Source organism: Ursus arctos, unplaced genomic scaffold (genome assembly GCF_023065955.2).
Source record: "Ursus arctos isolate Adak ecotype North America unplaced genomic scaffold, UrsArc2.0 scaffold_7, whole genome shotgun sequence".
In the NCBI taxonomy this organism is placed as follows: Eukaryota; Metazoa; Chordata; class Mammalia; order Carnivora; family Ursidae; genus Ursus; species Ursus arctos.
The window spans coordinates 51,871,951-51,883,831 of NW_026623089.1; the positions used below are offsets into that span (position 1 = coordinate 51,871,951).

The window sequence follows — 11,881 nt, forward strand, 5'->3', positions numbered from 1 at the left end:
CACCTGGCTGGCTCAGTCTGTAGATAGCCTGTGACTGCTGATCTCGGCGTTGTGAGTTCAAACAGCACATTGAAGGTAGAGTTTACTTAAAAAAAAAAAAAAAAAAAAAAAGTGGCTCTCTGCCTCTTGCAAATGCAACAACTCCCTCCTTTTAAATTTGAAAATAAAATCAACCCTGAATTCTGCCTGCAACATGACTGTCCTCGATGACGGGGAAGCCCTTTGGTCTTTTCTTTACACAGCCCAACGTTGACTCTCTTCTAACGCGGGACAGTTTCATGAACATCAGTCAAAGAGTAAGCCAATGGGTTAGTGTGGGCGCTTGATCTGAATCCCTTCTTGCCCATTCTCACCTTCACACGTCTTGCCATCACTTCTTAGCACGCGGCCAACGCCACACTCACAGCGATACGAATTTTTCAGGTTTACACAGATCTCACTGCAGCCACCATTGTTTTGCTCACATTCATTTTCATCTGTAGGAGAGAAACCACGCCCCTTACACACTGCTGAGCAACTCAACCTATCCCAAGCCCCTTAGCAGAATCTTCCCGTCTTTTCAGAGCCTGTTGATACATCAACTTCTTTGCTATGATCCTTATCATCACTTCCATCAACCTGATGTCCTCAACCAAGTAATTTGTCCACCCGCCCTCTGCGAGAGCAGAAGGCCCTTCTCGTTTGCCAATTAATTCCCTTTAAGAGCAAAACTGGGGAAATGGAGGTTTTTTTGTTACCTGGATTCACCTATTTTATTGTGTTGGTGAACATCACCTTCTACAGTGAGTGCCCGAAGATTTGCTGAATAAATACAGACTTACAAACCAAATGGTGTTTTAAATACATCAAAGGAACTTACATCATGGAAGTAAATGGCTGATAAAAAATTTGTGTGAGGCAGTCTTCTGTTATAACATGAACAACTGCCCTTGAAGTCTATCTTAAATATTGGACTGTTCCCACATTGTACTTAAACCATGATTGCTAATCTTTTTAAAAATATGATGAAGGATATGGACTCTTGCTATTAAAAAATGCATAGCTGGGAACAAATGTTGATCCCCTTCCTTCGAGAAAGAAAGGGAAGCTTGGGAACAAATGTATTAGGGTTGGGGTACTGGGGTTTAAACACCCATAGGGTGACAGAAGGCATGGTCTTGGGCCCAGGAGAGGAGATGACCTGCAACCGAAACCCTGCTTAAATCCACGACTCCAGAAAAGATATCCCTAGAATGAAAGGGGGAGTAGAACTTTGCCCCAAGGCCCACGGACGCAGTAAGCAAGCCCTCTCTGAGGCTCCAGGAGAGAGGAAATCCTTTATAAACAACAGAAACCCCAAGTCAGGCCTTGCCATGGTTGAAGTATGAACTTAACTCGAAGCTGAGGAATTGGTATAAAATGTGGCCTGGACCGATGAAGCTTCTGTGACACCTGACAGAAGCATTGGAAAAACCACTCCGTAGTCAGACCTCCACAAAGCAGGTGGTCAGCGTGGTTCCACAGAAACACAATTACAGCAGAAGGTGGTTTGCCACAAAACACGACACAGGAGGAAATGATCCACTTTGAGAATGACTTGGCAAGATAACAAATGGGCAGCTTTGAACTGGAGATAAGAGAATAATCCTGAAAAATCCATAATGCAAGGATTTTAAAAATTACTAAACAGATGAAAGAAAGGAGAGTAACCAAGATAAAAGAAGTGAGCAAAAAGACAAGGCAGAACTGAAACCAAACAGACATAGAACTTGTAGAAATGGAAACCACAGTGGGTAAGATCAGACTCTTAGTTTGAGCCACTACGGCCCGGAAAGTGGATGGTGACGGAGGTGCTGACAGCTCTCCTGCATGGGGCCACACGCTGTCCCGAGCCTGGGCGGTTTACCTCGAGACCAATGTGGTTTTTTTTTTAATGTGAGCGAGTGATACACTTGTACTGATTTAAGCCATTGTCATTTGGGAGTTCATTGTCATTTACAGCCTTAGACACTCTGTGTCCCAGCCATTCCACTTTTATGGGTATGCTCTAGAGAAAATCTCACACTTGGAGTATCATTTTAATGTTAATTTTAAGAACAAAAACAATGCTCTATATTTTTATGGGTACATACACAAATAATAAAAGCATAAAAACAGGGACCAGAAGAATATACACTAACTTCAAAACAGTGATTACTCCTGGAGGGTGAAATAGGAAAATGAAAAAGGAGACGGAGTGAGATGGCTTTATTTGTATTTTCAAAATTTTATTAAAAAGACAAAGGAAGAAAAAAACTAACTATAGTTCAATCTGGGCACATGAGTTATATTATTTTATCATCCTGGCCAATAATCCTGTTGTATTATTTTCCTTTACTCCTCGCTGACTGAAAAAATTTATGGAATTTAAAATGAAGAATTAAAAGTAAGTTACATTTTTTTTTAAAATTAAGGAAAACTGACATATGTACATTATCACAAAATTTTGCCTTTAATTTAAGGGAATTCATGACGTCCCTGAAACTGACAGACAGGCCTCAGGCAGCAACCGGGGGTTCCCCCTGTGCACTGTTAGGCAATGATGTCCAAGATAAACTGTTAAGCAAGAGATGCGTATGGTATGCAACTTTGGTGTAAAAAAAGGGCAGTAAATAAACATATATATTTGCATTTTTTATATTTGCCTGAAGAAACCCTGAAAGCATACGTAAGAAAATAATATAAGAGATTACCTGAGATGGGGTTGGAGAAGGGAGAAATGGAACAAACGGAGGACAGAGAACTAGACATTTCATTGTATACCTTTCACACTGTTTAATTTGGGACCCAACTATCTTACCTAGTCAAAAGTTATATTAAAACAAAAGCTGAAGGGTGCCTGGGTGGCTCAGTCGGTTGAGTGTCCGACTCTTTTTTTTTTTTTATTAATAATGATTTTTTATTATATTATGTTAGTCACCATACAGTACATCCCCAGTTTCCGATGTAAGGCTCGATGATTCATTAGTTGTGTATAACACCCAGTGCACCATGCAATATGTGCCCTCCTTACTACCCATCACCAGCCTATCCCATTCCCCCACCCCCCTCCCCTCTGTAGCCCTCAGTTTGTTTCTCATAGTCCATAGTCTCTCATGTTTCATTCCCCCTTCTGATTACCCCCCCTTTCTTTATCCCTTTCTTCCCCTACTGATCATTCTAGTTCTTATGTTCCATAGATGAGAGAAATCATATGATAGTTGTCTTTCGCTGCTTGACTTATTTCACTAAGCATTATCTCCTCCAGTGCCGTCCATGTTGTAGCAAATGTTGAGAACTCATTCTTTCTGATTGCTGAGTAATATTCCATTGTATATATGGACCACAACTTCTTAATCCAGTCATCTGTTGCAGGGCATCTCGGCTCCTTCCACGATTTAGCTATTGTGGACATTGCTGCTATGAACATTGGGGTGCATATGGCCCTTCTCTTCACTACGTCTGTATCTTTGGGGTAAACACCCAGTAGTGCAATGGCTGGATCATAGGGTAGCTCAATTTTTAACTTTTTAAGGGACCTCCACACTGTTTTCCAGAGTGGCTGTACCAACTTGCATTCCCACCAACAATGTAGGAGGGATCCCCTTTCTCCACATCCTCTCCAACAATTGTTGTTTCTTGCCTTGTCTATTTTTGCCATTCTAACTGGCGTAAGGTGGTATCTCAGTGTGGTTTTGATTTGAATTTCCTTGATGGCTAATGATTTTGAACATTTTTTCATGTGTCTGTTAGCCATTTGTATGTCTTCATTGGAAAAGTGTCTGTTCATATCTTCTGCCCATTTTTTGATTTGTTTATTTGTTTCTCGTGTATTGAGTTTGAGAAGTTCTTTGTAGATCTTGGATACCAGTCCTTTATCTGTAGTGTCATTTGCAAATATATTCTCCCATTCCGTGGGCTGCCTCTTAGTTTTTCTGACTGTTTCCTTGGATGTGCAGAAACTTTTAATCTTGATGAAGTCCCATAAATTCATTTTATCTTTTGTTTCTCTTGCCTTTGGGGATGTGTCATGAAAAAGGTTGCTTTGGCCGATGTCGTAGAGGTTGCTGCCTATGTTCTCCTCTAGAATTTTGATGGATTCCTGTCTCACATCGAGGTCTTTCATCCATTTGGAGTTTATTTTTGTGTATGGTGTGAGATAGTGGTCAAGTTTCATTCTTTTGCATGTAGCTGTCCAATTTTCCCAGCACCATTTATTGAAGAGACTGTCTTTTTCCCACCAGATGTTTTTTCCTGCTTTATCAAATATTAGTTGCCCAAAGAGCTGAGGGTCCATTTCTGGGCTCTCTATTCTGTTCCATTGGTCTATGTGTCTGTTTTTGTGCCAGTACCATGCTGTCTTTGTGATCACAGCTTTGTAGTACAGCTCGAAATCCGGCATTGTGATGCCCCCAGCTTTGTTTTTCCTTTTCAACAGTTCCTTGGAGATTCGGGGTCTTTTCTGGTTCCATACAAATTTAAGGACTATTTGTTCCAGTTCTTTGAAAAACGTTCTCGGTATTTTGATCGGGATAGCATTGAAAGTGTAGATTGCTCTGGGTAGCATGGACATTTTAACTATGTTAATTCTTCCGATCCATGAGCATGGAATATCTTTCCATCTTTTTATGTCTTCCTCAATGTCTTTTAAGAGTGATTTATAGTTTCTAGAATAAAGGTCCTTTACGTCTCTGGTTAAGTTAATTCCAAGGTAACGTATGGTTTTTGGTGCTATTGTAAATGGGATGGATTCCCTGATTTCTCTTTCTTCGTTCTCGTTATTCGTGTACAGAAATGCAACTGATTTCTGAGCATTGATTTTGTATCCCGCCACGTTACTGAATTGCTCTATAACTTCTAATAGTTTGGGAGTGGCTTCTTTTGGGTTTTCCATATAGAGTATCATGTCGTCTGCGAAGAGAGATATTTTGACTTCTTCTTTGCCGATTTGAATACCTTTGATCCCTTTTTGTTGTCTGATTGCTGTTGCAAGGACTTCTAGTACTATGTTGAATAATAGTGGCGAGAGTGGGCATCCTTGTCGTGTTCCTGATCTTAAGGGAAAGGCTTCCAGCTTTTCCCCATTGAGAATAATATTTGCAGTAGGCTTTTCATAGATGGCTTTTATGAGATTGAGAAATGTACCTTCTATTCCTACACTCTGAAGGGTTTTAATCAGGAAAGGATGCTGTATTTTGTCAAATGCTTTTTCGGCATCAGTTGAGAGGATCATATGGGTCTTGAGTCTTTTCTTGTTGATATGATGTATCACGCTGATTGATTTGCGAATATTGAACCACGCTTGCATCCCAGGTATGAATCCCACTTGATCGTGGTGGATAATCCTTTTAATGAACTGTTGGATTCTATTAGCAAGTATCTTGTTGAGGATTTTGGCGTCCATATTCATTAGGGAAATCGGTCTGTAATTCTCCTTTTTGAGGGGGTCTTTGCCTGGTTTGGGGATCAAGGTAATATTGGCCTCATAGAATGAGTTTGGTAGCTTTCCTTCTGTTTCTATTTTTTGAAATAGCTTTAGGAGAATAGGTATTATTTCTTCTTTGAATGTTTGGTAGAATTCCCCAGGAAAACCGTCCGGGCCTGGAGTTTTGTTATTTGGAAGGTTGTTTATCACTGACTCAATTTCTTCATAATTTATTGGCCTGTTTAAGAAATCAATTTCTTCCAGTTTCAATCTTGGTAGTTTATAGGTTTCCAGGAAGGATTCCATCTCTTCCAGATTGCTTAGTTTATTGGCATATAGCTGTTGATAAAAATTTCTAATAATCCTTCCAATTTCAATGGTGTTCGTCATGACCTCTCCTTTTTCATTCATAATTTTAATAATCTGGGTCCTTTCTCTTTTCTTTTGGATAAGTCTTGCCAGTGGTCTGTCAATTTTATTGATTCTCTCCAAGAACCAGCTTCTAGTCCTGTTGATCTGCTCTACTGTACTTCTGGTTTCTGCTTGATTGATTTCAGCTTTAATTTTGGTCAACTGCTTCCTTGTGCGTGGATTAGGCCTGTCCCTCTGTTGCTGTTCCAGCTTCTTGAGGTGAGAATATAAAAACTGCATTTTAGATTTTTCTAATCTTTTGAGTGAGGCTTGGATGGCTATGTATTTCCCCCTTAGGACTGCCTTTGCAGTATCCCATAGGTTTTGGACTGTTGTATTTTCATTCTCATTGGTCTCCATAAATTGTTTAATTTGATTTTTGATTTCCTGGTTTATCGAGTCATTCCTGAGCAGGATGGTTCTTAGTCTCCAAGTGTTTGAGTTTCTTCCAAATTTTTCCTTGTGGTTGAGTTCCAATTTCAGAGCGTTGTGGTCTGAGAATATGCAGGGGATAATTTCAATCTTTTGGTATCGGCTGAGACCTGTTTTGTGTCCCAGAACATGGTCTATTCTTGAAAATGTTCCATGGGCATTAGAATAGAATGAGTATTCTTTGGTTCTGGGGTGTAGTGTTCTATATATATCTAAGAGGTCCAACTCATCGAGTATGGCATTCAAAGCCTTTGATTCTTTGCTTAGTTTTTGCCAGGGTGTTCTGTCTATTTCTGAGAGTGGAGTGTTGAGGTCCCCTACTATTAATGTATTTTTATCTATATGTCTCTTTATTCTGGTTAAGAGTTGGCTTGTGTATCTTGCTGCTCCCCTGTTGGGGGCATATATATTTATAATTGTCATATCCACTTGTTGAATACTTCCTTTAAGAATAATATAGTGCCCTTCTGCATCTCTAACTATAGTCTGTAGTTTAAAATCCAATTTATCTGATATGAGAATTGCTACCCCAGCTTTCTTTTGAGGTCCATTTGCGTGAAAGATGGTACTCCATCCCCTTACTCTCAGTCTGAATGCATCTTTGGGTTTGAAATGAGTCTCTTGTAGACAGCAAATGGATGAGTCATTTCTTTTTATCCAATCTGCAACCCTGTGGCGTTTGAAGCCAGAATTTAAACCATTAATGTTCAGGCTGAGTACTGAGAGATATGCTTTTAATTCTGCCATGTTGTCAGTAAAGTCTTTGTTTGTATTGGCTGTGACTTTCTGTTTTGTATCACTCTTGGGGCCTTTTTACTTTTATAGAACCCCTCGTAATACCTCCTGTAGGGCTGGTTTCGTGGTTATGAAATTGGCTAGTGACTGTCGATTCTGAAATGTCTTTATTTCTCCATCAATTCTGAATGACAGCCTTGCTGGATAAAGGATCCTTGGCTGCATGTTTTTCTCTGAAAGAGCTTTAAAAATGCTCCCCCAACCCTTTCTCTCATTCCAGGTCTGTGTAGACAGGTCTGATGTAATTCTGATGCCTTTGCCTTGGTACGTGAGAAATTTCTTTGCCCTGGCCGCTTTCAATACTGTTTCCTTGGATCTCATATTTGCGAATTGCACTATGACGTGACGTGGTGTAGGTCTGTCATGGTTGAGCTTGGGAGGGGTCCTCTCTGCCTCTTGGACACGAATTTTTGTTTCCCTTGCTAGATTAGGGAAGTTTTCAGCTACAATTTGTTCAAATATCTCTTCTAGACCTCTGTTTTTCTCCACCCCCTCGGGGATGCCGATGATTCTAACATTGGATCGTTTTGTTGAGTCAGTAATCTCCCGTAGCCAACATTCGTGGGCGTGGATTTTCTTAAGACCATCTTCTATTTTTATTTTTTCCTCTATTAACCCATCCTCCAATTCACTAACCCTTTCCTCCGCTTCCGTGACCCTGGCCGTCAGAGCCTCTAGTTTTGCCTGCATTTGGCTCATAGAATTTTTAATTTCTGTCAAATTCGCTCTCATTTCCGTCCTTAGGGATTGTATATTCTCAGTAATATTTTCCTGAATACTTTTTTCAAGTCTACTCATAATCTTGACCATTGTTACTCTGAATTCCATTTCTGATACTTTGGTTACATCCATATCCGTTACTTCTGTGGCAGAGGCCACTGACTCACTGTCTTTTCTTTGCTGGGGGGGGGCTTCTCCTTCTTGTCATTCTGATGAAGAGAGGTTGCGGGGTTTCCAGAGCCCAAAATTATTGACTGGGTCCCAGGCCGTGCCCCTTGTTTTATAGGGATCTTAGAGATGTGGGCTTCTTCTTTAAAGATTTTATTTATTTACTTATCTGAGAGAGGGAGACAGACAGTCAGCAAGAACGGAACAGAAGCAGGGGAGTGAGAGAGGAAGACGCAGGCTCCCAGCGGAGGAGCCCGATGAGGGACTCCTTTCCGGAACGCCGGGATCACGCCCTAAGCCGAAGACAGGCGCTCAATGACTGCGCCACCCAGGCGCCTCGGGTTGTGGGCTTCTTGATTTTTCAGCCTGCCTTCTGTGTTCTGGGGGAGGGGCCTGCCGCGCCAATACTCAGGCAACCCTGTTTGGGTAGAGTCTCCGTGTCCCCTGCGAGGGGGGATGGGGATGGGCACTCCCTGAGCCGGTATTTCCAGGCTTTTGTTCTCTGGCGGCTTTCCCTGGCGGTTTGCTGTGCCTCTTCTGAGGGTCAGAGCAGCAGAGGCTGCATTGTCGCAGAACAGAGGGATTGCGGCCCGTTCTCCACTGATGTTCTGGCCACTTTAACTCTGTTTCTGTTGGTGCTGCTCAACCCTGCAGCGTCCCGGGATGTGCGCCCCACACCCGGCGTCCCAGCCCTCACTTCCAGGGCCGGCGCGTCTCTGTCCTTTGTGTTTCTAATGCCGCCAGCCACCGGCCGCCCCGCACGCTCCCGGGTCTCCCGGTCTCAGTCTATGCCCGGTGAGCACACCTCGATTCCGGAGTTTCGTGAGAAGCCTGGTGGCGCGCGCACCCGGTTCAGGGTCTCAGCCTGCTGTTTCGCGGGTGCCGTCCGCGAGTCCGCCCGCTCCCCCGTGCAGGTGGCCCGCCAGCCGCCCCGTGCGCGCTCCGGGAGTTCCCGGTCTCAGTCTGGATCCCGTGAGCACACCGGGATTCCGGTGTTCCGGGAGATGCCTGGTGGCGCGCGCGTTCACGGCTCACCGGTCTCAGTCCGCTCTCTCGCGGGTGCCCTCTGTGAGTCCGCCCGCTCCCCCGTGCAGGTGGCTGCCGCTTCCCGGAGCCCAAACGCGGCGGCTCCCTCCCCCTTCCGTTTATCTTCCGATATCCGTGCACGGTTTACAGCTCCCCTCTTGGTACCTCAATACTCAGCGCTGGAGATGTTCATTTGTAGAGATCCAGATGCATCATCCTGCGTCTCAGGCTGGTTCCGTGGTTATTTAGGCTGGTCTGGTACCTATCCAGCTCTACTCAGGGGACCGGCTGAAAAAGGGGTCCCCTACTCCTCCACCATCTTAACTCCTCCCCGAGTGTCCGACTCTTGATTTTGGCTCAGGTCATGATCTCATGGGTCATGAGATTGAGCCCCACGTTGGGCTCCACACTGTGTGGAGTCTGCTTGAGATTCTCTCCCTCTTCCCCTCCTCCCACTTGTGCGGGCATGCTTTCTCTCTCTCGCAAATAAATAAATAAAATATTTTAAAAATATATTTTATTTATTTATTTGACAGAGAGAGAGAGAGCACAAGCAGGGGGAGCAGCAGGGAGAGGGAGAAGCAGGCTTCCTGCTGAGCAGGGAGCCCGATGTGGGGTTTGATCCCAGGACCCTGGGATCATGACCTGAGCTGAAGGCAGACGCTTAACAACTGAGCCACCCAGGCGCCCCAGATAAATAAAATATTAAAACAAAAACAACAACCAAACAAAAAACCCTCCAAAAGCTGAGTAATGAAACAAAAACTGCCTTAAAATGACGTCAAAGATTTTCCAAGCACACCGTGTGTGTGTGTGTGTGTGTGTGTGTGTGTGTGTGAGAGAGAGAGAGAGAGAAAGAGAGAGAGACAGAGACAGAGATAGAGACAGATCGAGGTGAGGAGGGAGGTTGGGGAAGATTACAGGAACAATGCTCTCCTGTACCCCAAACCTTTTAGCGTTAAATCACATAAAGTCCGTCATGTAAGAGCGCTAGCAGCTGGCATGGGAGGGTGTAAACCTGCTCCATAGGACGGTCAGTGGGTTCACTAAGGAGGCTGAAGAACAAAAGCTTTTCTAAAATAAGAGCATTTTTATATACCTTTCAACCTAATCCCCATTCCATGCTGACCAGTTACTGTTCTTCTTGAGGAGGTGGGTATGGGCCAGTCCTCCCTTCCTCTCTGGATGTGTTTTAAATCTATTTGAATCCTGGCACTTCGGTGGCTCAGTTGGTTAAGCGTCTGCCTTCAACTCAGGTCATGATCTCAGGGTCCTGGGATCAAGTCCCGCATCAGGCTCCCTGCTCAGTGGGGAGCCTGCTTCTCCCTCTGCCTCTCACTCTGTGCCTCCCACTGCTTGTGCTCTCTCTCTCTCTCACAAAAATAAATTTAAAAATCTTAAAAAAAGGAAATCTACTTGAGTCTGAATACAAAAAGCTTCATAATGGGAAAAGGTATGATCTTCAGTCTTGGGTTTTTCAACTCTATTTTCTTCTAGTTACAGATAACAACACGTGTACAAGTAGACAAGTCTAGATTTCCTAGAAAATAATCTGACCCCCCTTTCTTGCTGCTCAGAGAAACCAAAATTATGTGAGTGAAGTTGTAGAAGTATGTCCTTAGATAATTCTAGACCAAAGTTATCCAACAGAAATACAAAGCAAGCCACATAAGTAATTTAAATTTTTCTAGTAGTCACATTAAAAAATTCTAATAATATATTTTATTTAATTCAATATGTCTAAAACATTTCATCTCAATGTAAAATCAATATTAAAATTATTGAGAAATTTATAGCACATCTCAATTTGGATGCTAAATTTTCATTGGAAATACTTGCTCTGTATTTAGAGTCATAAAATGTATAGTTGGTTACTCAAGTTGTCCCAAACATTTTCAGTTTTCTAACGACTAAGCCAAGTATCAGTTTATAAATTAAAATTAGATAGAATTAAAATTTGGCTTTTCAGTCATACCAGCCACATTTCAAGAGCTCCACAGCCACACATGCTAGGGGCTGCTGTAGTGGACAGTGAAATTCCAGATTGTCTCCACCCATGATATAAATTTGGTTTCAGGCTTTAGTCATGACCTAAAAAAGGCAAACACCATTCTAAATGTTTAGAGACACGAACTAGAAAAGCGACAGACCTCTGAGTCAGGAAGTGTTTGACGTGTCCTTTTGATATAAATGGCCTGTTTCCACTTCAAGATGAGTTTCTTACCGAAGCATGTCTGCCTGTCGGGGCCTAGCACAGTCCCTGGAGAGCACGTGCACTCACTGGTGTCCACACAGCTGCCATGGCAGTCCTCGTCGCAGATGTCATAAAAATCTGTGGAAGATGAAGTCAACCTTGCATGAGGGGCGAGGACCAGAGGACACTCTCATTCATGAGAAAGCCTCATGAGTTCAATCATGAGGTATCGGTTCGTGGACAACGTTGAGAGTTCTCATCATTCAGGGTTTATGTAACCCAATGGAAAGAGATACTGCCCAGGGACATCTGTCATTTAGATCAATGGTTCCCGACTTCAGATGCACGGGTGATAGTCTCTGTGAATCTAAAACCTCATCAAATATGAGCTGTAGGTTAAGTAAGTGTTAATAGGTTAAGTAAGTGTCTGCCCTACTCTCCTATGTGCTTCCGTTTTTTAAATGTGTACAGATTTTGATGGGATTAATAATAGAAAAATTCATTTAAAAATATTCCTGATCTCAAGTAGTTTTTTCCCATTATACATCATTTAAAAAAATCAATGGATACTAAACACAATGCCACCCTGCGGATGTCTGATATAGATCTTAAAAAGGGGTCATCCACACTCAAAAATGTTGGAAATCCACTATTTAGAAAACCCAAATCAACACTTCATTTTCTAATGTTTTGTTTGAATGGAATAAAGACAA

General features: G+C 42.6%; 1 protein-coding gene across 1 annotated transcript in view; it reads right to left on the reverse strand.

Moving 5' to 3' along the window:
* The window catches only part of OIT3 (oncoprotein induced transcript 3), a 31,524-nt gene that overhangs the window by 14,767 nt on the left and 4,876 nt on the right, over nt 1-11,881 (reverse strand). The window contains exons 3-4 of the mRNA XM_026504436.4: nt 11,199-11,306; nt 354-476 (exon numbers count right to left, since the gene is read on the reverse strand). Coding sequence (XP_026360221.1) covers nt 354-476; nt 11,199-11,306 — 231 coding nt within the window. The remainder of the gene's footprint in view (nt 1-353; nt 477-11,198; nt 11,307-11,881) is intronic.